The 25,844-nt window shown below is 56.5% G+C and overlaps 1 protein-coding gene across 3 annotated transcripts in view; it reads right to left on the reverse strand.

The window, feature by feature from the left end:
• RELT (RELT TNF receptor) overlaps nt 1–24,134 on the reverse strand; it is a 38,305-nt gene extending 14,171 nt beyond the window's left edge. Inside the window, exons 1-12 of one of the 3 annotated variants that reach the window (XR_004959225.1) lie at nt 24,081–24,134; nt 12,469–12,539; nt 11,428–11,502; nt 11,144–11,310; nt 10,860–10,939; nt 9,846–10,103; nt 8,212–8,295; nt 7,800–7,881; nt 7,368–7,625; nt 6,765–6,963; nt 6,435–6,624; nt 4,956–5,052 (exon numbers count right to left, since the gene is read on the reverse strand). Coding sequence is in view for 1 of the 3 variants with exons in the window: in XM_036258310.1 (XP_036114203.1) it covers nt 6,577–6,624; nt 6,765–6,963; nt 7,368–7,625; nt 7,800–7,881; nt 8,212–8,295; nt 9,846–10,103; nt 10,860–10,939; nt 11,144–11,310; nt 11,428–11,502; nt 12,469–12,516 (1,299 nt within the window). In the remaining 2 variants the exon portion in view is untranslated. Of the gene's footprint in view, nt 1–4,955; nt 5,053–5,093; nt 6,625–6,764; nt 6,964–7,367; nt 7,626–7,799; nt 7,882–8,211; nt 8,296–9,845; nt 10,104–10,859; nt 10,940–11,143; nt 11,311–11,427; nt 11,503–12,468; nt 12,540–24,080 lie in introns of those variants that run through there. The other 2 variants (XR_004959226.1, XM_036258310.1) reach the window with 2 other exon arrangements.
• Between the last annotated feature and the right edge of the window lie 1,710 nt (nt 24,135–25,844).

Genomic DNA, 25,844 nt, shown 5'->3' on the forward strand with positions numbered 1-25,844 from the left:
GAGGGGCTTGCGTGGTCTTCAGAAGTGACTCATGGGGGCATAAAGTAGGGTAGGCCTCCTGGTTACCAGGTTCTGGTGTCATTGTGCAGACAGGACTCGGCTGGTCTCAGCGAGGCACTGGCTTAGCCAGGCCTGCAGCCCTGCATATCAGATTCCTCAGCTCTGCTCCATGGCCAGAGAGGGAGGGCCTAGAAGGCATGGGTCTTCATCACCACACTCTGACTGGAGTAATTATTTAGATGTCACCATGGCATTTCTCGATGGCAGTTGAAAATATGTGGTAGCTCTGCTTTTCTATACTGCATTGTATCACATCACTATAGGGTACGTGGTGCTCAGCTGCTTACAAAGCTTGGGAACTCAGAGGGATTAGGTCAGGCAGTGGAGTGGGCAGGCGGGAAGAAGGCTCCAGACTGCTGTGTAGCCCTAGGGTAATCCCAGCCTGACCCACCGGAAAGCGGGATCACAATGGAGGAAACACAGCCATGCTAACATCACATCAGACTCCACAGCTGAGCCTCTGAGAGCTCGGGCTCCTATGGGTGTGTCAGGCTGGCTGCAGGATTTGTCCTTTACCTGTCTATATGCCCCTCTCCTAGAGAACTCATTTTTTAAATTAGACGTACATGGTTCCAGGGCCCAGCCTTCAAAATTTCTGGCAGGCCATTTTCAACATTCCATAGCCAACCTTGCCTGAACCAGACTTGGGTCCCACTCAGTTTCTTCAATGGGTGTTTTCTATCTTGCATGCTGTTGAGTCCAGCCCAGCGGCGAAGTGAGAAACATAGGAGTTAGGACTGGCTGTCACAAAACCTGAGAGGGAAACTTGAACTCTTGCTTTCCTATGGCTGCATCCATAGTCCCTAGGCTCCTGGCGTGGCAGTGAGACCCTATACCCATTCCAGCTCCTGGTAGAGGGGCATTTTCCTTCCCGAAGAGAATAAATATAACAGCTTTGCAGATAAGTACCAGCCCATGAGAGTCAAATGGGTGAAATCACCTTTGAGCCTGACCCCAGCAAGACCACCATCTCCAGGCTCCCGCCTTCCTCCTCAAGCCTGAGAACTGGAAAGAAGGGCTGCCCAGAGACGACCACCTTGGGTCAGCCAGACTGTCTGGATCTGGGCGGGGGGTACTCAAACTTCTCCTTATCAAGGGGAGGTAAGACCAGGCCTCTACAACTTGGAGTTGTCTGTAACGACCTTTAAAGGCCCAGGGGCCTGTCCCCATCTCCTGTTTCATATCACCTGTTCTCATGGCATGTAACATCCCTGTGAGTGTTGTATATGATTTTGTATTTTTTAATTCATTTTAATCTACAGGTTGGAATCTAATTTTTAAATTTTATTGGAATTCACATTTTAAAAGGAAAAAAAAAACATTTAAAATAATAATAATAAACCTTTGACCAGTGTCTTCCAAGTAGTTTGATCAAAGAACTTACAGGTGTTTTCAAAACACAGCCTGGAGTGCAAAGATTGGAAAGCCCATGGCCTCGCTTGTGTATATGAAGTGTACATCTGGTTTTGTTTTGTTGTTTTGGATTCTTTTGGGTTTTTGTTTCGTTTTGTTTTGAAGATCAGATAGTGATCATTCTGAAAGATTGAAGCCAAGAATTTGTAACTATGATATTTACTGTAAGCTGTAGAACATTCAATAACGATTAAAAAAAAAAAAAGTTTCCAAAAAAAAAAAAAAAAAAGTCTGGGGTGACCAGGTTGGTGGTTCTTGGGGCAGAGGGACACAGACCACCTCCTGGGCCAGTGAGTCCCCTGGGCTGCTTCCCAAGTTGGTTCTGAGCTTGTTCTCGCTAGTCAACACCTCTGCTGCATCTCCCAGCAGGCAGAGGGGCTGCCCTGAGATACATGGTGGAGGAGCCTGAGCAGTGGCCATCAGCACCTGGACAAAGGTGTGTGGTACAAGCACAGGGAAGCCATGAAGGAAGAAGGCTGACGTCTACCATGTGCCCACCATGTGTGGCTGGTGCCACAGGTTATGCTTGGTAACTCTCAGAATCCTCACAGCACGATGGGAAGTGAGCCTGTTGTTAGGCCTGTCCTCAGGAAGGGACAGCTAAGGAGAGTAAGTACTTGGACTGAGGTTACAGAGCTGGAGAGGGGACAGAGTTGGAATTCACACTTGGTCTGTCTCCAAATTCCAGGCACCAAGCCGCACGTTCTTCCACCCACCCCAGAGGAGACGATTTAAGGTGGGAAACCAAGGAAGTTATATGGTCTCCATCCAAATGTTCATCAAGTGTTGACAGTTTTACATCCTAAACATATCACTCTTGTCTCCCCTCTGGACAAAGCTACTGCCCTAGTCCAGGTCAGGGCTTCTCTCGCTGATAATTGTGACCACCATTTCCTTTCAGGGCCTGGCCCCACAGTCTCTGCTCTCCCAGCCTACAAGTGCTCAGTCTCCTCTACTGGAGAGAAAACAGGCCCAAATTGGCCAGGTGACCTTGCTCACACTAGAGCTGTAATTATAACTCGGACTCCTAATTTCAACCCTTTCCACCAACCCACTGTACTCCGTGCCTCCATAGCCCCCTCCCCAGTTTTCCCAGCTGTGCTCACCTGTCATGAAACTCTTTCTCCCTTGCAATGGAAAGCTCAGTCAGGTGTTGGAGGGGAGGGTGCCTCTGCCCACAGGCAGTGTCAGGTTATGTCACAGCAGTTCTCCAGGGCAGGAAGGGTTTTTTCCCCCAGGAACTTGGCTCCAGGTTACAGTGGCAGGGCTGAGGGCCAGGAGCAGGCAGGGAGGCAGAGAACGGCCCCAGCACCCACCATTCTGACCTGTGCAGGAAAGGGTGTGGGTGGAATAAATAGCCCAGGGGCCCACCCTGTCCTCCAGTTCCCATCCCTGCCAGCGGCCTGAGCTGATCTTGAGCTCAACAGCTGACAAGCCTGCCAGGATTTAGAGGGGGCAAGCCTGGGAGGGTACAAGCCAGGAGAGCTTCTAGGTGAGGATGGGGGTTCTGAAGGCCAGGAGCATCAAATGCATTTCTACCTTGACCCCTCAACATCCTCAAAGGACAGGTAAAGAAACTGGCCAGGGCCATACCTTTCTTACCTTCTAGCAAGCAGAAAATTGGGGAGAGCGGTGTTTATTACCCCAGGTCCTGGCACTGAGGTAGGGGTGTCTGCCCCTTACTTGGCCTGGGAAGCCCATTCCCAGTCTTCACCCTCGCTGGTATCTGTATGTGCCTCTCCCCAGGCATGAGGACACTGTCTCATCCTCACCCCAGTGTGTCATCTAAGTCCTAGATAAAATGGAGTTGGTTGGCTGAGGAGACGCTGAGAAGCCAAACCCTGAGATGCAGCTGACAGCTGGCAAATAAGACACCAAGTGCACCCTGGCAGCCCCAGGGAACGTTGCCTTGGGTTCACTGATGCCTGCTTGTCCTTCACAACCGACACCCTGTTCTAGACTGTGACAACCTCTGGTGCTCCAGAAAATTCCTCTTGTCCAGCCCCTCTGTCTCCTACCTTCCCCTCTCGGGAGCAGGTAAAGCTTTGTCTCCTGGCTCCTCTAAGTGCCCTTCTTTTTCTGCCCACCTGAGAAGCCCCAGAGAAAAGCCCTGTGGTATAGAAAGGAGAGGTAGGGAGAGCTGGAATCTGAAGACATGTTTGCCCAGCCTCCCTTCAGGGCAGAGCTTTCGCTGGAGCTGCTAGGCCAGGCGCCTGCATGGTTTCTGCCCAGTCGAAAGGCCTCCTGCGGTCCCATCATGACATCCGGCCTCTAGCTGCAAGGCCTGGGCCTCCCACAGGAGTCCCTTTGCACACCTCTATCTAGCATCACTTGTGTGTCATTCTCTCCTTGGGCCACTTTCCTCTTAGCTTTTAAATGTATCCCCTTCCATCTTTTTTTAAAAATATGTTTCTTTTACTTTATTGATTTGAGAGAGAGGAAAGGGGGAGAGCAACATCGATTGACTGCCTCCTGCACGCTCCCTACTGGGGATCGGGCCCACAACCTTGGCACATACCCTGACTGGGAATCAACCAACAACTTCTTGGTGTGTGGGTCAGTCAGTGCTCAATCAGTGAACCACACCGGCCATGCCCCTTCTTCCATCTTAAAAAAACACCAAACACCAGAAGAACCCAGAATTAAACTGAAAACCCTCTACCTGGAATCTAAGTTTTCACCAGCTATGTATGGCCTGGCACAGTCAGGCTTCTGCAGGGAGCTCAACCCACTGAGACTTGGCTCTGCTCTCAGCACTGCCTTGCAATGACACCTGCCACCCTGTATCTAACCATGGGACTGCATTTTTCCTAACCCTGCAGCAGCAGCACCTGACCTTGTGACCCACTGTGCTCCCCACATTCTCCTTCCCTGACTTCCAGGATACTGCACTCCCCTGCTTTCCTTCCCAACCTCCTTGCCAGTGTCCTGGAGCAGCCCAGGGATCTGCCCTGAGCTCTCTCGCTGGAACATGTTCCCTCCCAGTCCAGTACTGGTAGAAATGCCCAGATATCTTTGTAGCCCAGACCTGTCTTTTGAGTGCCAGGCCTTCATATCTAGATACACACGTGCCCCAGGACTGCTCCTCTTTACCCACCCAGCTGTCCCAGCTGTCCCTAATCCTTTGACCTACAACATATCACCAAGCCCTGGCGGTTCTGTCCTAGGAATCTATTTGATCTGTTTCTATGACAACCATGCAGCCTGGTCTCCACCCACCAAGAACAAGCTAACCATGCTTTCCCTTCCTACATGCTTTAGAAACTCCTCAGGGTCCCTGGGGTAAGGCTGATGACTTCCAAGAACCCACATGGCTGCCTTCTAATGCCCACTCCTAACCCAGTCTCCACCTGTAAAGAGGGTTCTACTTCCAGCCTCTCCAAACTCATATTTCTGTTGATGGATGGCCTTTACATATGCTTTTATCTCTCTGTGGAACATGCTCCCCTTCCACATTCTTCAGCCCCCAGTGTATTACTTACCACATCCATATTCCAGGCTCCACTTCCTCTAGAGCTGTGCTGTCCAACACAGGAGCCACTAGCCACTGAAAAGTGGCTATCAAGCCTTGGAAATATGCTAGTTCATAATAAGATGTAGTTTAAATGTAAAACGCCAGGGTTCAAAGCAAAAAATATTAATGGCTCAATCACATTTTTATACTGATGATGTATTGAAATGAAAATATTTTAGATATATACTGCGTTAAACAGACTACATTATTGATATCATTAAATTTAACTTCACCTGTTTCTTTTTACTTTAAAATGTGGCTGTTAGAAGAATGTTAATTACATACACGGCACAAGCTGTATTCCACTGGATAGCACTGCCTCTAGGGGCTTCAGTGAGAACTGGCCCCACTTCACCTGCTGCCACAGAGAAGGCACCTGGAGGGGAAGGATGGCCTGTGCCACTCAGTGCCTAACAGAGCTATTCAGCGAACGGACAGACGACCTGGGGAGAGGCACAGGGGAAAGAAGTTCCTCATGACACAACTATCCCACCTTTTATTCAGCAAATGGATGGGGATGGAGACACAAGGACAAGACAACAGCAAAGTGTCAATAAATAAGAAATGGGGACAACAGTGGGGCCCATGCCTGCACGGCCCCACATAAATAACCAAGTTGCTGAGCCAGGGTGGAGACAGGCTGGGCAGTTGCCCGCACTGCCCACACTAGGGGACAGAGGCACTAACACCACAGGGATACAAACCACCTAGGTCAGAGATGCCTCTCTAGCCTATCACACCCCTCCCCAAAAGCCCCTGATATCTTGGGGGTGGCTGAGCCTCACCCAGGTCAGGTCTGTTTTTTCAATTGAAAAACAAAAAAACAAACAAAAAAAAACACGGGAGGGGGAGGCACATGCATTAAGTTCCTTTTGTAGGCAGAGCCATAGATGGGCAGCCCCATGGGGGCCTGGAAAGTGAAGGCCCTGGAAGCAGCAAACATGGGGCCAGAAAAAAATCTGGTGGGAGGGGTGGCAAGGAGGCAAGCACCCACCACGACCCAGCCCAGGGCCTGCAGGGAGCTGGAGAGGCCCTGGGCACTGAGACTTCAGTCAGAAAACTTAGGACCCAGTGATGGCCAGGGACTTGCCTGGGATTAGAACCCAGGAACTCAGACTCCCAGCCCATGGCATTGTGTTGCCCTTTCTCCTTACAGGTCCTGCCAGAAGACAAAGGGAGGTACATCTGCTCCAGGGCCCTGCACAGAGACAGGAGGTGACTAATTACCAAGATGTGGGGCCAGGGGTGCCAAGCAGAGGGCCCCTCCCCACCATTAAGGACTAGCCTCCTGGTGGTACAGAGGATCCTGTGGGCTCCTGGGATCTGACCAGGGCACGGGGGCATCCTGCAGGGAAGAAACTGGGTGGCAGGAACAGGGTGGGACTTTCAACTTGCTCTTGTACATGGCGCCTGTGGCCTGCCTCCTCACTGGGGCAGACACTCCCACCTCCAGGCCTTAGCCTTTGCTGTGTTGTCTGCTGGGTCATTGCTTCTTGATCCTTGTGGGCTCAGTTGCAGCTCTGCCTCCTCCAGGAAGCCTTCAGAACTTCCCAGGACAGGCCTGCAGTGTCCTCCAACAAGACAGCCTCTCAGATGACCAGGTTGCTCTCACTTAGCCGGACCACATAGCGATTCTCCTAGGGCACAGGCATGGGTGGTCAGCCTGGGTCAGGGGGCTTCTGGGCTCCAGGAAAGTGGCCTCTGCCCAAGGCCCCGTGCACCTCCACCCTTGCCCCATCTGCAGTCAGGGCAGGCACCTTCCCTCTCTGGCCCTCACCTCAGCCTTCTTCTCTGCTGGGGGCTTTGGCCACTTAGTATGGCTTCCATTACTTCCCAGTAGTGTCTGCTGTTCAGTGGGAAGCCCAGGTTGTGGGGAGTCAGTGAAATCACCCACTGAGGGCTCAGCCTCTGTGATGGTCTTCAACTCAGAGGCCAATGAACTTGTCCGCTGCTCAGGAATCCGGGCCACGCGGAACCTGTGAGAAGAGGTGCAGTCATTCCCCTATTGAAAGAAGAACCCCAGAAATACAGAAGGCAGCACCTGCCAGGGTCACACAGCAGGTCTATGGGTCAGCCTGAGACCTTCCCATGCCCTTTTACCCACAGATGAGCCCCCAACTCCCCAACCTTAGGTTGCAAATAAGCCCTTGGCCTGAGGGGCCCCAGGTGTGATAAGTGGCCAGGGTCCTACCCTGGAAGCCAAAGGACTCCATGTGAGAGCAAAGCCGAGCAGACCAGACTTCTCCCTGGTCACCCCACTGCCCAGAGAGGCACACTGAGGCCAGGAAGGGTGGAGCTCAACCTAGGGCCCTGCCTCCTCACCCCGCCACCCCAGCTGTCTTGTCTCTTCCTGGCACTGCTGTGTCTCTGCCCACCTTACCTGCCCACCGACAAGATGGTGATCTCGCCCTGGCGTCCTGCCTTGGCTCCAGCCTTGGGAGCCCTGGCTGGGTTGGACAGGAGTCTGGGAGTGGGAGTGGTGGCAGCTGCAGCTTCAGGGGACAGCAGTACCTCAGGCCACTTCTTCTGGCTACAACGGGAGCAGCAGGGGCCAGACAGCGAGGCCAGGCCCTGCACAGTGTGGAGGTGGTGGTGATGTGGACAGATGTGCGGCATGCTGGGGGGTCCAGGTGGCAGCCTATGGACAGCACAGGTGGCAGAGGTCACTAGGGCAGGCCAGGACTAGGAGACTACAGAAGGTAGTGAAAGGGCATTGGGGTGACAGGAGAGGGAGCATACCCAAGTGGTGAGTCCCCAGGAAATGGGCTGAATTAGCTGGGTATGGGCCCTCCTTGCCCACCTGCCCACTCACCTGGGTACAGGCCCGTGGCTGGTTCGTACCAGCTGTTTGCTGTGATGCTCCTTCAGCAGCTCCTCCAGGGCCGCTGCATTCTCTGTGGGCAGCTGAAGTCAGAACCAGGCTCTGGGCCATGAGGGGCACTCCCCAGGAACTCCCTGTCTCAGCGCCTCCTCCCAACTACCTGCCACCTACTCCGGGCCTGGACCACGTGCCTTTTCCTTCACCCACCCCAACCTCCCCAGTCAGGCACAAACAGAAGGGAAAGGGGCAGCACCATCTGAACCATGCTGGTCAAAGAGGGCCAGGCTGGCCTGGTGAGCCGGTGTGAGGGGCAGCAGGGGGAACGACACCTGAGGCTGCCTCACAGGCTCTGAGAGGAGACCCTCTTTTCCTGGGCACAGGGTTAGGTCAGAGCTCCCCTCACCTTTCTTCTCTGTGATCAGGCGCACCAGGACCCCGATGGTGTCCTCCTCAGTGGCGTCCTCAGCCCAGTAGGCAGGGTTGTTCCCTGGGATCAGAAGGGAAGGACTGTGATTGTTGAGGGGGAGAGGGGAGGAGGGTGGAACTCCAGACTCTGGAGCTACACCAGGATGTGGCAGCAGAGGGCGCACCAAGCCTGCCTAGGAGTTGGGATACAAGCCTGGTTATTTATAAATCTGTTCCAAGCTGCAGCACTGAGAAGCCCATTATCACCCTCGCTACTCAGCATCACTGCTCCCTGCATCCAAAAGCCCCGAGAATTTAGCAGTGTCAGGGCCATCTGGATTCCACAGTCCCTGCAGAGAGAGTGTGGGGTAAGAAACAGCCTCTTTTGGGACCTACCCTCTCCCATCCTCAACCAACAACTCCTGCAAACTGCCAATTCCAAGCCCATTACCTCCCTACACATCGCCCTGTCTATGTAACAAATTGAGGGCTCTTGGCTGGTTTAGGGCCCAATCTCAAAAAAAAATGAAAATGGGCATGTGATCAATCCTGGGTCAGCAGCAAATAGCTCCGAGGACTTGTACCCAGGCAGCAGCCAGCAGTTAAAGTTAGTCCTAGGGTAGGAAAACAAGGGCGGTCCCTGGCGAGATGGCCTGAGTTACCACCTTCCTGCCTGCCTACAGCTCCTGCCCGCTTCCTGCCCCTCCAGACTTCAGTGTCAGGACTTGGGAAGGGCTCTGGGGCACTGGCACAGGAGGCATCATTTCAATCTTGACTTGGCCACAAAGCTCCTGTGGGCAATATATGTACATGTAGGCTCTGCCCTACTGGTCTTCAGGGTACAGAAGAGGGTGGGGAGGAGAAAAGGGGCCCAGAGACCTGGGGTGGGGGCGGAAGGAACATATCTCCCTTTGGTTCCAGGATTCGTAACTCAAACCATAGCCTGGAAATCTAAGCCTTTCCTGGTACCTGCCCAGGACAGCTGCCCTTCCAGCCCTTCAGGCCAGAGGTCAGAAGTCACTTTGAGCCCTGGCCGGTTTGGCTCAGCGGTTAGAGCGTCGGCCTGCGGTCCGGAGAGACCCAGGTTCGGTTCCCGCTAAGGGCACGTACTTTGGTTGCAGTTTGTCCCCGGCCCTGGTTGGGTCGTGTGGGTGGCAGCCACTCGATGTGTCCCTTCACATCAATGTTTCTCTCTCTCTCTCCCTCTCACTCTATCTGAACAAAATATCGAAAAATGTCCTCGGGTGAGGATAAAAAACAAAACAAAACAAAAACAAAGAAGTCACTTTGAGTACCAAGCAGACAGTCTGACCCTCGAACCGCACACACAACTGTAGCCCTGAAAAGTCCAGACCCCTATAGCCTGAGTGGAAGTCCCGCTAAAGCCACTTAACCCACTCTGCCTGTGCTCTGCCCCGTTGCCAACTTAGGCCACCTCGGGCCACCTCATCCTTCCTTCCATTTTGTCAGTTTGCAGTGTCTCCTCCATGGCCCACCTGCAGCACCTCCAGGAAACCCTCCCAATTTGCCCTCTGCAGGCCTCTCCCTGTCAGACTCTCCAGGCCAAGCAGGTTCCCTCGGGCTGGCCCGTGCCCTCTGGCCTCCCCACCAAAACCCCAGACCAGGCCTCACCACTGCCTCCACCGCCAGGGCCAGGCCCAACTTCCTTGTGGGCTGTGCAGTGGTAGCCCTTCCGCTTGAGCAGGTTACAGACCAGGATGCCCAGTAGCCCCATGAGGCAGAAGACAGGCACGATGGCAATAACTGCGTACTGGGCAGCCGTCTCCTCGGGGCTGCCTGCCCGTGTGCCGTTCCCAGGCTGCCGTGTCTCCCCAGTGCTGCTGGCCCCTGCTGCCACCTCCACACCACGTCGGGTCCGCCATCTCTGTTCTGAGCACCACGGAGGATAGAGGCATGAAAGCAAGACAGAGACAGAGAGAATCAGACACAGAGAGGCCCAGGGCCCAAGTTAGGGTGTGGGAGTGCGTGTGTGCATGCATGCGTGAGCGTGTGTACATATGTGCGTGGGGCTGATGTGTCCAGAGCTGCCCACTCCCTGCCATGTTGGGGAAGCAAAGGCCAACTCACCCCCAGCCCCTCCTATTTGGCCACCTGATCAGTCAGCCTGAGCAAGGCCTTCTCAGGCCTCAGGATGATCAGAACTTCATCCCCTGTCCACCCCTCATGCTGGGTCAGAGGAGTGAACAGAAGGCACCTGTGCACATGCCTGGGCACAGGGACACTGGAAGCTGCCTCCCCATGACCTGGTCCATGAGTCAGTTAACTCGACAGGTGTGAGGAGGTACGTGTGTATGTGTGTGTGTGCACAAGAATGTGTGCTCACTCATCTGCATGGGTGTCTTTAAGGGGATGAGGATAGAGGACAGACAGGTCAAAATGTGAGCCCTCCACTGTGGCTGCTACCTGCTGGATGGTCTCTGCCACTCAGAAGTGAAGTGGGCTGACATATAGCCAGTGGAACTGACCACGTCCTGCTGGACACCCCCTGGCTGTTCACCCTCCCATGAGCTGAGGGAATGAGGACCCCATTGCCCTGGATGGACACTTTGGGGGTTCCTGGGCTCAAGCTTGCCAGACCCTCTCCCACACATACCTCACCAGTCCTGTGCCCCATCTGCTACTCACCATAACAACTGTGAGGACCTAGAGGTGTCCAGGAGCATGGCTGACAGGGAACATGGGGCACCTCTGACGGAGCAAACCACCTGTGGGAGGAAGACATCACTGAGACCCAGAATCTTCCTCACAAGAGACTGGACTCCTTCCTACTGGACACCCAAACTGGTCCTTACCCATCCCATTTCAGATGGGAGGACTGAGGCCCGCTCAGGGACTAGGTGAGGCTGGGGCCCCAGGATCCAGAGTCCTGGTCACCTTGCATGAGCCCCACACTCCAACCTGTGGCTCACCCAGGCTGGCAGTCTCCACATAGTGTGTCTTGAGTCACTGTGCCCGCCTGGGCCTCCAGCCTCCCTCGAAGGCTGCAGCGGGAGTGGGACTGGCATGGGCTAGAGCCCCACGAGGATGAGAAGGTGCCCGGGGGGCAGGACCTGCATAATGTGCCCTGCCCGGGGTCCTGTGGGAGGGAAAGGGTGAGAACGAAGCCAGGAGCCAGGCCTGAGGTCCCTGGGAAGCCTGCCCCTGGCCCCCAAGAGCCTTCCCAGGGCAGGGCAGATGGGCAGGGTGAGCTCACCAGGCTGGGCTCCTCCCCGGGTGGGCACTGCCAAGGGGTTGTTGATGTTGGCGTAGCCAAAGGCCAGCGCAGCAGCTGGAAGAACAGCAGGCAGGGTACCCTAAGCAAAAAGCACTAGGCCATGGCGTCTCTGGGGCTATCTATCCACCACCCACTTCCTGATGCCCCAGGGGCGGGGATTGACGACCCCCAGGCTTCAGGGATCGACTCTAACCTCACCCTCATGCTGCACTAAATCCTGCTCATCCCAGACCTGCTGCAGGGCCATTTTTTAGGTAGGGAGAAACCACATCTGCTTCTGGAAAATGCTGGAAAACCTGGACAAGGCCTTATCAGGATCTCAAGCCCTTAGGTCTCTGAGTCACACCCCTTCCATCCTCCAGGATGAGGGGAAATGCTTCCGAATTCCTCTCAAGTTCCGTCTGGCTTCCTGCTGCCTTGCCCCCCCCCCCCCCCCCAGCTGGGCCTGTCATCAATCAGCCTCTGTTCATCATCCCTGGGGCCAAATCTGCAGCTGGTGCTTCCTTTTCTGGGCCCTCAGCTGAGTCTCTGGGACCATATCCTCCTCCGCAACCTCCCCTTGACGCAAGCCCAGCCGTTCACACTCCTGTACCACACAGGTCGTGAAACACCCCACGGGAAGGTTCTTCTCAGTTTGTGCCCACAGCCCATTCCACTGGGACCTCCCTCTGCTTCCCTTTCAACGTATGACTGTCTGCCCTGAACCCCCAGCTGTGGGGAGACCCCCTGGTCCTCTGATTTTGTTGGGGGTGGCAGGTGCAGAGTAGGCCGGCTGTCCTGAGGGCAGAGGAACAGTTACACAGAAGGCTCTGGGGACCTCCTCAGGCCTCAGACCTGGCTCCCAGCACCAAGATCAGTGAGGGCCAAGAGGCGCTTCCTAGGGTCAGACTGCCTCACAGGAATGGCTGAGACCAGCTCCACCTCGGCCAGGTTCACCAACAGTCTTTACATTCCTCGAAGGGCCAGGGCTCAGGGCTGGGCTCTTCCAGCGTCCCCACCACAGTCCCATCCCCAACTCACCACAAGGAAGCAGGACAAGGGCCAGCGTGGTGGAGGGCTCAGCTTCATCCTCAGGCCCTGTGGTCCCCAGCCTAGGGCAGATGGAGGGAGGCTCAGCAGGAGGTGAGAACAGGCCTGCTTCCAGGACACCATGCTCGGGGAATTCGAAAGGTGCTGCTGGGCAGGGCGAGGCTTGACCTACACTCACCACACACCCCTTCAGCCCTCAAGCCCGTGGAGAGGTGGGGGTGCGTGTCTGGGACCAGCCTCTCAGGGCAGCACTGACTAGAGGAGAGCAGAATGATCTGCCAGGCTTAGGAGGCTTCCCAGAGGAGGTCGGGCTTCCTTCCCCTTCCATATAGAGCCAGGTGCCCTGGGGCACAGGCAGGGGAGCCTGGGAGGAAGGAAGCCTGTGACTGCATCCCTGGGAATGGGGGATGAAACAGCTTGCAATGCCCCTGCCCCCATTGCGCAGGCTCCTGCCCCTCAGAACTCCCTGCAGGCCCCGAGCAGGCCCACCTTTCCTGCTCTCTGCCTTCACTTACTGTTCCTGCTCAAGGAAGACCCTTCCTCTCACCCTTCAAAGCCCAATACAGTGCCTCTCTCTCCAGAAGCTTCTCTAGACTACCTGTCCCCAAAGCTGGGTTTGGCCCCCAAAACTCCTGTGTGTACCGCCCCCCCAACTCCATCACAGCCCCGGCCCTCCCATGTGTCCCACTGTCCACACCCAGCTGACTTCTGCACAAAGGGCCAGGGGAAGACCTGCGGGAGGTCCCGGGGGTGGTCATGGTGATCAGCATTCAGCCTCCTATCCTCTCTTGGGCACCTACTGTGTGCCAGGCACAGGAAATAATATGAGTATGAACAAGATGGACAGTGCTCCTGTCCTCAGGGAGCTCACATCACAGGGTAGTCCAGTGGCCAACATAAAGTGTCCCTATGCAATGGGCATGGGTCTGAGAGGCTCAGAGTGTGGCCTCCTCTGGAGAAAAGTCTCCAGCCAGTGGACAGGGCTGGAACAGCAGAAAGAAAGATCGGATTAGACAACAAAAGGGATTGTGGCAAAACGAGGAGTTCCCAGTGACATATTTCCAGGCTCAGGAGGGTGAGGGAATCAATATTTGTCTGGCCAAAGCCACAGGCTGTGGAGCCTCTGAACCCTGAGAGGTGGCATTGCATTGGAGAGCCGAGTCACTGGCCTGGGTCCCCAGCAGGTTGAGGGAACCCTGCCCGGAGACCCAAGCTGTCTGATGCCAAGCCCCTGGGACAGCCCCTCAGCCTATGGGTGGCTCGGCTTCCCATTTAGAAAAGGAGCCAGAGGAAAATGATCTGGCCTCGCTGGATGGCCTGGCCCAGCACAGGCCTCAGCAGGCCAGGGGCTTGAGTTACACCTCCAGAGGGGGAGGGGCAGCAGTCACACCACGGGACTCTCCAGGTCACTGGCAGTGGCTCTGGGCCCAAGGCCAGCTCAGGGGAAAACCTGGGACAGACTGTCTGTCAGGCCAGAGTAGAGTGAAGGCTGCACCCTGGCAGCCAGCACTCAACAGGTGACATCTCCTAACCCCTTCCCCCACAGGCCCCTCCTCTAACTTGATCACAAGTCTTCCTTTCTACTTTCTGCCCCAAAGTGAAACCTCACCCTGCCTGGGCAGCTCCCACTCAAGCTCCCCACAGCCCCCTCCCCCGTTATCATAGGATCTAACCCACAGACCTGCCTACCAGTCCTCAGGCTGGTCCAAAAGGCCTGCCGGGTTGCCAGACCCAGCACCCCTCCAGGTGCCCAGGGTGGGCCCAGAGGGCTGGGCAGAAGTGAAATGTCAAAGGCACAAGAGCCACAGAAGAGAGGGCCCCTGCCCCACCCCTGGCCCCAACTGGCACCTGCTGGGTGACCTGAGCCCACAGGGAGGGCTGTGCAGCTGCTCATCTCCAGACAGGTGGGGAGCGAGACCTTGAGGCTGCCAGGAGCAAAATGGGGGTCCAAAGGCCCAGACTCAAAGCCAGTGAGGACCCACTTAGGCACATTCACAGACACTCACTGCTTAGAGCCCTGCCGCCTTCTAATTATGCACCATCTAATTACCCCAACCCGGCACTTACTCCAGTCTAGCCCCCAAGTCTCTGCTTACAGCGGCTCCCCGGGCCCACACTCAGCTCAGACTGAGCCCCATGGGCCTGCCCAGTCAGGCAGCTGCCAGCCAGCTGCCTCCTCCTCTGCACCCCCTTCCCCACCGGGACTCCAGCATCTAAGCCCTGAGCCCTGGAACCTCCATCAGAAAGCAAGTTCAGACTGAAGCCCCTTGGCTGGGTGGAGGTCTGAGAAGGCTCCATCCCCACCCCTCTGCCTTGTCCTGGAGGCCAAGCAGTCAGTGACTTCTCAAAGCCAGCACCCTCCCCCCCCCCCCAGGACTTCCTAGAGGGGGCAACTGGACAGACCAAGGCCCTGAGAAGGGCAGTGCCCACAGCCTGGAGCCTCCTCTCCTGCTGGGTGCTCCTGGCAGAGCAGAGCCCCGTGGGGCCCCAGGGGCAGAGAAGGAAGTGAGCTTAGAGGCCACTCCTCTCTAAACAGAGCCTCCTAGCCTGGGGCCCCACCAACTCTCCGTGGGACCCAAGCCCCTACTTCACCTCAGAGTCTCCGCGTCCTCATCTGCAACATGGGCAATCATCTCCCAGGGTAGGCTCTTGTGAGGTTTAAATGAGGTAAGGAATCTAAAGTAGGTCGTGGGAGTTCCTCCCCATCACCTCTCTTTCCTGCTGCACCTCCTGCCCAGGCAGGTAATTAAGCATTTGTACGCTTGTTTATTGTTCGCCCCCCACCCAGACAGCAGCAGGGGCAGGGCCGCTGTCTCATTCACCACAAACCCAGCCCACGTCTGGGGCAGGAGGCCTCCACCAAACAGGCTCACGGTAGTAGGGGCTTCCTCACACTCAGCCCACTCCTACCCTCCAAAAAATACCCAAACAATTAGAACCAGAAATTCCCTGGAAGAAAGCCAACTAAAAAGCCAGCTGAGGACCCATGAGGCCCCGAGGCCAAGGAGCAGCAGGGAGGTGCAGCCCTGGAGGCCACAGAGAAAGAGGAAGCTGTGCCACCACCCAGGCCCCCGCAGCTTCCCCTTTCCCAGAACTGAAGCAGTGGGGTCATGGTCGGCACCCAGCCACTCTCCAGCCTCACCCTAGCCTCCTTGACACAGCCACCAAATCCTGAAGGTCTCCTGGCCACATGCCCAGCCCATGGCCACCTACCTCCCTGGCCTCCAGTTCAGCCCCACCTGCAGCCTAGGTGTCTTGTCTCCAAGATCTGTCCCCCACCCCCACCCCACTCCAGCTGCTCTGAGCTTTCTGTCCCCCCACGTGCCTCTCTCACCCCAGCATTGGGATTTGCTGTTTCTTCTGCTCAGAAACTCCCCCATCACCAGGCCAACACCTACTCTTCTCAGCTCAAAGTCACTTCCTCCTGGAAGCCCCTCCACCACCTCCCTTTCTGCATTAACCATCCTGTGTGTGACCATCCTGTTTACCCAGCCCCTTCCCCTCTGACAGCTGTCCTCCTGCCCAGTGTCCAGCACAGGGCCTGGCCCTGGTATGAGCAGAGTAGGTGCTGAACTTAGGAGGTGGGGGGCAGGGGTTAGGAAAGGTACTTTCAGGAGAGAGTCCAGCTTTTGCCAAGGTTGGGAGGGCCAGGGAACAGGCTGATGGTTTAGGAGCCCAGAGGCTGGGGTGAGGTGGGGGTTTGAACCTGGATCTGAACCCCTGGGCTCACTTGGAGAGAACCAGCCTACCTTGTTCACTCTTCACTGGATCTATGGCTCTGCCCCCCCACCCCACCCCCACTACGCAGAGGGAATTCACATAAAACACTCAGCACAAGACCTGGCACAAAGTAAGCTCTCAATAAGCATGTGCTGTGCCTCAGTTTCCTTATGTGTAAATTGTGGAGGGGGGAACAGCAAACACTACTAGGCAGGTGTAAGGTATAAATGAGATTCTCTTATATTTATGTATAATGCTTGGCACAGAGTCTGATACACAGGAGGTACCCAGTTGGCCATAGTGAGAATCTGGGAGGTGGGAGGGTGTAGGAAGGGAGAGGGGTCTGGAAAGGGGTGGGCAGTACCCAGGCCACACCAAGCCGGTTGCAAGCTGAGAAGTTTGCACTTCCCCCAGGGCCTACAGGATCCTGGAAGGGTTCTCAGGGGAGGGGCAGGAACTGACACCTGTGTCTCAGAGGGCTCCCTGCCAAGTGAAGCTGGACTGGGGAGCTAGAGGCAGGAGGCAGAGCAGGGAGGCAGGTATTTGTTTCCCAGCAGCAGCTTTAGGGCCTGAAGACCACCCTGCAGCTTCCAGAGGGTAGGGCTGCCTGGAAACACAGCTGGAGACGGTCCCCTCAGCCCCCTCAGCAGTGGCTGCACCGAGGCAGGAAGACAAAGGCCACCCATCAATAGAGAAATCCAGGTTAGCAAGGAGCCCAGCGGTTCCCTGGCAACTGGGGCTGAAGTAGGGCAGTGCCCGCAGTGGGAGGCAGTGAGGGCAGCTAGGCATCTCCTCCTTCCCATCCTCCATCCTCACAAGGAGGGGAAATGACCTTTGTTCCCCTGGGCCAGGCCCTCCTCCTGAGTTGCCTCCACTCTTCACAGGAGAGAAAAGCAGCCCTTTTCCACACCTGGGTAAGCTGAGCCCACGGGAGGCTATTTGTACGGGTCACACAAGCAGCAAGTGGGTGCAGCCCAGGTCTGTCAGACTGCTGCCCACCTCACTTCTGGCCCCTTCCCTGGAGCCTAGCCCAGGGCCTGGCATACAGCACATGTTCTCAGGGAGTCTACCAACCTGACGGCAGAGGCCAAGCAACTAGTGGGCACAGTAAGCAGGGAGGCTATTACACAGACCCAGGCTGGCCCCAGCGAAAAGGTGCTGCCCCCACCTCGGGGGTCCCTGGGCATCTGAGGTTTCCCGGCTTCTGTACTCATTTGCATACTGCCCTAGACAATGCCAGCTCCAGGGAAAAGGCGCAGTGAGGAAGAAGCCAGGGAAGGCTGGGAGTTCCCAGGGGGAAGAAGCAGAGGTTCCAGGGTGAAGACCCAGCTTCCTAGGGCTGCTGACAGGCTGGGGCCCAGAGACCTGCAGAGGCTGCCTCAGGGCCACTCAGTGAGAAGGGCGCCCACCCCCACCCCAAACTTGGGCAGCCATGATGTCCCAACTCACAACCCTAGGGTGAGGACTCCATGCACACTGGCCCCTAACCCTGCTCCAGGGCACACCCAGCAGCAGCTGCTCCCCGGGGCTGGCCAGGGTTCTCCCCTCAGAACTGCCACCAGGCCTGGGCCTGCTAGACTCAGCGGGGTGAGGTGGAGTGGCAGGGCTGAGGGAGCTAATTGGTCCCTGAGGCCAAGAAAAGGGCTGAGGTGGCCAGACTGGGCCTACCCAGTTTCTCCAAGTCTGGATGCAACACGGATGCTATCTCTGCCCCTTCTCTGGGCTGAGTCAGGGGCTGGGGAGGGTCTACAACCAGAGAGTTGTCTCTAGGGTAGAGCTCGGACTCCCGAACAGCACCTACTGCATACCTCATTCCCTTTCCAGGCTGAATTTCACTGAACCCCTTAGAGATAGGGTTCCAGGCTTCACAAATGAGGAAACAGGCTCAGAGAGGCTAAGCAGTACCCTGTAACAACTTGCTGCTAAAGGAGACAAGGTTTACCCCCGACCCTGGAGTGGGAATAGGTAGCAGGCACCCCCCCACCCACCTCCAGCCTAGAATTCCACTGCTCCCGCCTGCCCTGCTGCCCACCACCATCACTCAGCACCATGGGCTTCCTGCACAGGCTAGGCAGGGAGGCTGGGCCCCCAAGACAGGATGGCAAGGGGTCTGTGAAGGCTGGAGGACACCTCACTGCATTCCTGCTCGTGCTGTTGCTACCTCCTCCTCTGAGAAACCACCTTTGCCTCCTGCCCTGGCCACACAGCTGGTACCCAATCACTAATGTGCCAGAGTGGTCCAGCGCCTGCTCAGCACAGGCCTTGTTCCATCACCCTGACCTGGCCGACTTGGCTGAGAATTAGTGAGAGACGGAGAGGTACCGCAGCCCCAGCCTGCTCTGTTCTCCATCTTCTCCGGACTTAGGGTGCTGGGGACAGATACCTTCCAAGCCTCCTGAGCAACTCCAGGTGGAGCCCTAACTAATAGAGCTTGAGGACTGGGGTCAGCGTGATGGAAAGAGGGGGAGGGTGATGGACTCTGGGGCAGTAGCACCTGGGTTCAAACTCTGCCATCACTTAGCAGTTCTGTGACCCTGGGCAAGTTATTTACCCTCTCTGAGCTTCTGGGTCCTCGTCTGCAAACAGGGGTGCTAGTCCTTGCCTCTAGGGATGCTGAGGGGATAAGTGAAGCCACTGTAAATAGTGCTGGCTGGGGCCTGGCCAAGCCTCTCCTGAATACCAGTTCTTGCCACAGCCCATGAGGGCCAGAGGAGGAGCCAAGCTCAGAATGGTTTACCACCCAGTGGCTTGGGAGTGGGCAAGGGCACTTTAGGGAATCCAGCAGCACAGGTGGAGGAGCCCTGGCCTCCCCAGGAAGACCCTGGGTGCCCATTTCCCAACCCCTATGTAGACTGTGTCCACCTGCTCCATGTTAGCTGAGCCACAGTCAGCAGGTGGAGGAGTGCTGAGCAGTCAGGACCCAGCCCCATGCCTCTGAGCCTCAGTTTCCTCTATAATTTTGGGCAATTGTGCCTGCTCAGCTGACCTCCTGGTGTGGTTGAAGGATCCAGAGTTTACAGGGGAATAGTGGCTCTTTTTACAATCAGGCCTCAGCCCAGGAACCAACCCCTGCAGGAAGCCTTCCCTATCAGGGTAGACCCTCCTCTCTCCTGGCCCCTTTAGCCATCATTGTTTGTGGTCTTCCCCAAGGGAGGGAGGCAGGCAGTCCATGCAGGAGGCTGGATACTCAGTAAGGCCAGGATCTGTGGATGGTCAGGCCCCAGCCTGAGCTCACTGCCTTCTCACAGTGAAGATGTGCAGGTCCAAGCTTACATCCCTCCTCCTGGGCACTCTCCTTCCTTCTCTCTCTGCCCACACATTCAGACCCTGCCTCTAGTTGGCTGAGAGGCCCTTCCATCCCTTTGTGTCTGCGTCATGTGGTCAGGGTGCACACTTGTGGCCACATGGGCAGTTTATTTATAGAGCTCTCATCTTTCCCAGGGTGGCCCAGGAAAGAGCCCTGGCCTTCCAGGCAGACAGACCTGGGTTAGGATCCCATTGACACTAAGGTCTTGCAAGTCCCTTCCCCTTCTGGGTCTTCTTTTCCCTGCCTGTACCTGGAGGGGACTGCTGACCCTCTGGGCATGAGGCTGAGGATGTGAGAACCTCAGGGCCCTCATCCCAGGGCTGGGCACACAGCATTGGCTCCCTCCTGTCTTCCCTGGCACCCCAGTCCCAATTGGTGGCACTATGCATAGGCCCCACTGGCTAACCTCAGACAAAACTGGGAGAAGGACTGGCCCCATGGGGGGGGGGGGGGAGTCTTGCTTTGCCCAGTCAGGCCAAATGCTGAACAGCCACACCAGCACTTCCTCCCCACTCCCCACATGCCCCCCTCTCAGGTAGCCAGCTTGCTCCTTCTTGGAAGCTGATGCCTGAATGGTCAGACAGCCCTCACCTCCACCTGGGGTCTGGGCAAGAAAGAGCTTGAGTGCCAGACTCCAGCACCATGTCTGTGACTCAAACTAGGGCTGGTCCCCCTGCTCTCTGAGTCTTAGCTCCCATTAAGGAGGTTGGGAAGGAGGGGATCCCCTATCAGTGCTGCTTCGAGGATACCTGCACCAGGGCCTGGTACACAGCAGGACCTCAGCCTGGTCGTGTCTGAGGAAGGTCCAGGGCAAGCAACAAACTTGCTCCTACCCAGAGGGGTGGCCTTGAGTCTTCACCTTGACCCAGCACACCCTCGGAAGCTTCAGAGGTCCTGGCTGCAAACCTCCTTGTGCATCCCAGCACACAGGACACCTCAGAGACCCGGCCAGCGCAGACAGGGCAGCAGGAGAGGGCAGGCTGTTGGGCCTGGAGTTCCCATACTGTGCCTGTTCCCAGAGGTGACGGGGGACACCTGGCAGGTGGATCACAACAATAAAGAGGGGCTCATATTGGGCTGGGGCTCTTAGGTACGGCGAGGGTACACCCTGAGAGGCCAGGAGGGTTCTAGAAAGAGGTCACAAAAGCAAAGGCAGTAGAACCAGGATCTCCTAGGGAGAGATGAGAGTGAAGATGTAAAGTTCAAAAGGGTCTAGGAAGGATAAGATTTGATGCTACTATATGGTAACTGGATTATATTTTATAGGCAAAAGTAAGTGTTACCTTGGGGAGGTCGCTGTCAGTGTGTGGAGGAACTGGACATGGAGGCAGACAGGCTGGTCCAAGAGTGGAGGCAAGGACAGCAGCCAAAGCTGGAATGTAAGAGGGAGCCCTGTTTGTGAAGGTGTGTCTCAGGCCTGCTTCCTGTCCTGGGCCACATCCAGGCAGCCTGGGGACCTGTGGCAGAACCCACGGTGGTGCCTGTCTGGAGGATGAGAGCCAGGTTCTGGGGTTCTCGGTTAATCTCTGCACTTCTCCGAACCTCAGTCCCTCTGTAAAATGGGGCTGGGCCTATGAGCAATAACAGGGTACTGACTGCCCCTCAAAGTCTCCCCTCCTTGGTCAGACAGACACCTCCCTCTAGCAACTATGACACCAGTCCCAACTGAGGCCACATGTGGAAACCCAGCCTGGCCTCACTGTCATTCCTATCATCCTGGGAGGCTCAAGTTCCCAAAAAGGTTTGGCTTGGGCAGGGATGGGCTGGGGGCCTCCATCAGAGCTGAGACAAGAAAAGGAGGTTAACCCTTGGTTAACCCTTCCCATCTCCCCCCTCCTGGGCCCTGAGCTATTTCTACCTCTTTGCTGGGGATGGAAATAACCCAGGCTCAGCCCCAGGAGACCAAGATAGCTATTCTGATCAGCCCCAAGAAGCACAGCTCCAGCCATTCCAGAGAGGACAGAGGGACACCCTGATCCCCAGCTCCAGCTCTCGATGGCCAGAGTTAGCAGGGGTCTCTAGGAGAAATGGGGGAACTGAGGCTCCAAGAGTGTGGGGCATACTCCCAGCCTTCTCCCTACCTCAGCGTGTGGGTGGATTTGGGAGTGACCCTAGAGCAACTCTGAAGGAGAGGATAGGGCTCTTAGGTATGATGAAGGTCAATGGGGACTCTCAATTATCTTTGCCACCCTTGGAGCCTGTGCTGTGCTGCTGACTCCTGACACTTTTCAGAGCTATGTGGACTGGTCCCAAAACCAACTGCAGGCTCTAGAAGGCAGAGACAGGCCCTTCTGGTTACCTCTGGCTAGGGGTGGGAGCTGGGGGGGGGGGGGGGAGGGGGGAGGAGGAAGAGCAGGAAGACCACATAACCCATAGAGTTTCAGACACATGTATAAACACACACCACACTCAGAACTCACAATGGCACACCCTGGCAAGGCCATGCTTGCCAGTCTGGGTTTGAGAGAAGGAAACCCAGCTAAGTCATGAGCTGATACTGGCATGCCTCATTTTATTGAGCTTTGATTCATTGTGCTTCACAGGTGTTGTGTTTTTAACATATTGAAGGCAAGACCCTCCACCAGCAAAAGCATTAAGACTTGCTTTGTTGCCATACTGGCTTTATTACAGTGGTCTGGAACTGAATCCACAACATCTCCAAGGTGTGCCTATATTGGGAAGGTGGGTGGCCCTCTCCAAGCATCTCACAGGGCTTCGGGGGCAGAAGACCTGAATTCCAGTCCTGGCACTGTCCTGACTGTGACACTGGGCAAATCACTTGCTTCTCTGAGCCTCATCTCAGAACCACTGTGAGGATTCAGCAAGAGTACTCCATGAAGTGTTGCACACAACACCTGTCCTCCGGCCCTCACCCCCATCAGAATGCAGTCAACATTTTCAGAAGATATCAACAGGGCAGAACTTCCAGATCCTTCAGCAGGTGCCCCCTCACCCCTCCAGGGCTGGAGAGCCAGATTTCCATTCCATTCAGCAGGAACCTGACAGACCCTCTTGTGGGGGTGGGGGCCTCAGAGGGCTCTAGCCCAGATGGTGAAGGGGCCCTGCTCCAGCTCTCCAAATCTGAGACCACTCATCGGGGACAAATCCATGCTCCCTCTCCTCCCACGCAGGGAGATGAAGAAAGGAGACCTGGCCCAGAGCAGTCAATGTCTATGGACCAGAATTTCAGGCTTGGCCCCCGAAATTCTGAGCTGTGTTCCCAACTCTGTCGCCAGCACCTACCTGGGTGTACAGTCCCTGGGCTACTGTGTCCCCAGCAGACAGCCTGCCCCCACCCTCCACTGCAGTCTTTGTGCCTGAAAGGAGCAAAGGGAGAACAGAGGCGGTTGACCCAAAAACAAGAGGATCACAAAGTGATGATTCACAGTCCATTCACAGCTCAGCACCTCAGTGCGAAGACAAGACCGGGAGACTGAGGCCCAGTGGGAGCCCGGTCTGAGAGCAACATGGTGTCTGGGCCCATGGTGTCTCGGTTACCAGGGGAGCAGAGCTTTGTCAGGCCTGCGGAACGTGCATGTGTCCAGAGGTGGAGCCTGAGGCTACCTCTAGGCCCCTCAACTGCTGCCAGAGGTGTCACCCCACGGGTGGCGGCCCAGCCTTGGCCCCCTCTCACTCGCCAGGGCAAATCACCACGGATCCACCCACTTCACCAAATTGAGCTCCTGAAGGGCGCCCTCTTGAGGACAGTCCTGGAGAGACCCTTGTCCCCCGGGTACCCGCTCCTTCCTCTCCCCGAGATCTGCCGGCAGGTTCTGAGGTCCCTCCTCTTTCCGCCTCTTACTCGTTACCCGGACGCGCAGACACACACACGGACCCTACTTAGCCCCACAAGTACACTTTGGCTCCAGTGATTCCGGGGCTGGGTTTCAGTCACTTGGGGTTCCTCTCCCTCCGTTTCACACTCTCCTGAACGAGCGGCCCGGCCCTGCCCTGGTCACACCCTACGCCACACACACTCCAGTGACCCCAGTGACCCGGGGTCTCACAGTGGGCTGGGGTCACTCACACACACACTGCCTGTCACAGACACACAGAGCCCTGTGTCTCCCGCCCGGCCGGCGTCACCGCGCAGTGGCCCGACCACACGTTCGCCCTGGCTGGGCCGCCTCAAGCGCCGTGTCACCCACAGTCACGGGCTGACACCGTTCAGACCCCCATTCGGCGGCGCCGCAGACGCACCGAGGCGCCGCCGTCCTGTCCCGCACCTGGTCCCGGTCTCGGTCCAAGTTTGCCGGGCCGGGGGCGTCTCCGGGGCCCGCCGGCTCCTCAAACAGCAAGTCGCGCCGCTGCTTCAACAGCGCGCGCGGCCGCGCCTGCAGTTGTGGCCGCAGGACGCGCAGGTCCCAGGGCAGGGGGCTCAGGGACCGACGGGGGTCGGTGCGCGGAAGACTCCGGAACAGGACGCGGGGGCGGGGGGCTGGGGCTGCGGCATCCGCCGCGCCGCCGAACTTCCTCAGAGCCGCGGGGAGGCAGCGGGCGCCACTCGGGACCGCATCCCTCTGGCCCGGCCGCGAGGTAGCAGACCCCAGGCTGGGGCTCCGTGCACCCTTCTTACCTGACCGCTCGTGGCAGCTGCAGCAGCCCAGCTCCTCGCGGTGCCCGGGCCCGGCTCCGCGAGCCCACGGGCGACCGCGCAAGCTGCGCGCCTTTTGAATGAATCGCCTGCCCTGCTGGGACTAGGCACAGCCCCACCCCCACACGTCACGGCTGTCCGCCCCGCCCGACGTCAGAGAGCGGCTCTCATACCCCGCCCCCTGGGGGCTCGGAGGGGCTCTTGTCTCCGGCTCTGCTCTGTGTCGCCATCTCTCGGATCTCCTGGAACTGCAGGGGACTGTGCGGAAAGAGACCTCCTTGATCAGCCCCATCTGGGCGCCAAATCAGAAAAAGAAGGGGTTGCTCGATGCAAGGTAGACTGGACATTTAGATGCTACTCCGGATTTGGTCACCATTGCCAGTGCCAACGGGGTCATCTCTTTCCATTCCCGGGTCTCGTTTCTCTCCTGGAAATTGGCAGCTAGGAAGAACGACCTCGCTTTGCCTTGTCGATGAGGTCCAGACCTGCCCCTAGAAACCCCCACCTAGACCTAGAGGGTGAAAAAAGGCCTAGAAAAGTGAATCTGTAATGGAGGCCCACCTGGTGGGCTCCTGCACATTCCTCAGGGCCCAGCCCAAATTATCCTCCAGGAGACCTTTCCTGTCTCCGCTTCCTACCCCCCAACCCCCTGCCAGGATAGTTAGTCCTTCCTTCTAGCAGAACAGGTGACACTTGCTCTCCCTTCCTTACAACAAGCTGTCCCACCCTGCCATTCCCATTGCCAGCCGTCAGGGTGCCCAGAGACTCCAGGGCACTATTCACATAGTATTCCTAGCTCTGTGAATCGTGCCCCCTGAAGTTGTGTGATGTGGGGGGTCAGGACCAGAGGCAGTAGCTCAGCATCCAGAGCTCCCCCCACTTAGTGCCATTCGGAAGACCCCAGGTGACCCTCCCAGGACAGCAAGGCTGGGAGGGGATGCAGACATCAGGGAGGGCCTCCTGCTGTGGGCAGAGGCCTGGCTGGAATCAGGATAATCACAGCCCAAGACAGATGGAAGAACATAAATAAGTCTGTTGGGGATAGATTGTTGGGGGAGGTGAAGAATTCAAAACAGAGTCATAGAATCTCAGCCTGTGAGGTGAGGGGGCAGGGAAGGTCAGGTCCCCTGGGTCCAGGAGATTCCAGGAAAAGAACTGGACACTTGCAGAGGGAGGGCAAGTGGAGAAGAGTTTCCATTTCTTTGGACCATGCCCAGGTTGTAGGAGAAGGGCAGAAAAAGCTCCAGGTCACTGATAAGGTCATAGCCCCAGCCCCCTTCTGTCATTGAAAACCTCCAGGGTGGGGGTGATCCCAGGGGCACATATTCCACAACCAAGCCCATAGAGGGAGCCCAGAAAGGATTCATGCAGGGGACCTGGTGAGGGGTCCAGAGCATCCCAGGATGCCATCCATTCCTGCAAATGTTTTCTTTGTAAGGGGAACTTCTATACCCTAGTTCCAAGTTCTGAAGTTCATATAGTAGCATTCATGTGCCACTTGATGGACCAAATGGGGATATGCTTTTTGGTCAAGTAGCACTGGCTATTAATCAGACATCCTACAGAGGGCCTAGGCCTGTATATACTAACAGTTCTCTGTGAGGCTTTGGTCAAACCCCTCCCCCTACTCAGTTTCCCAATCTACAAATTAGGGTTAAAATTTGTTGCCTGAAACTCGTTCTAGTTCTCCATGGGAGGAGGCGGTCGACCGACCTGGTTGAGTGGTAAGGGTAGGCAGTAGTTACT

The sequence above is a fragment of the Molossus molossus genome, unplaced genomic scaffold, assembly GCF_014108415.1.
Source record: "Molossus molossus isolate mMolMol1 unplaced genomic scaffold, mMolMol1.p scaffold_m16_p_13, whole genome shotgun sequence".
Classification (NCBI taxonomy): Eukaryota; Metazoa; Chordata; class Mammalia; order Chiroptera; family Molossidae; genus Molossus; species Molossus molossus.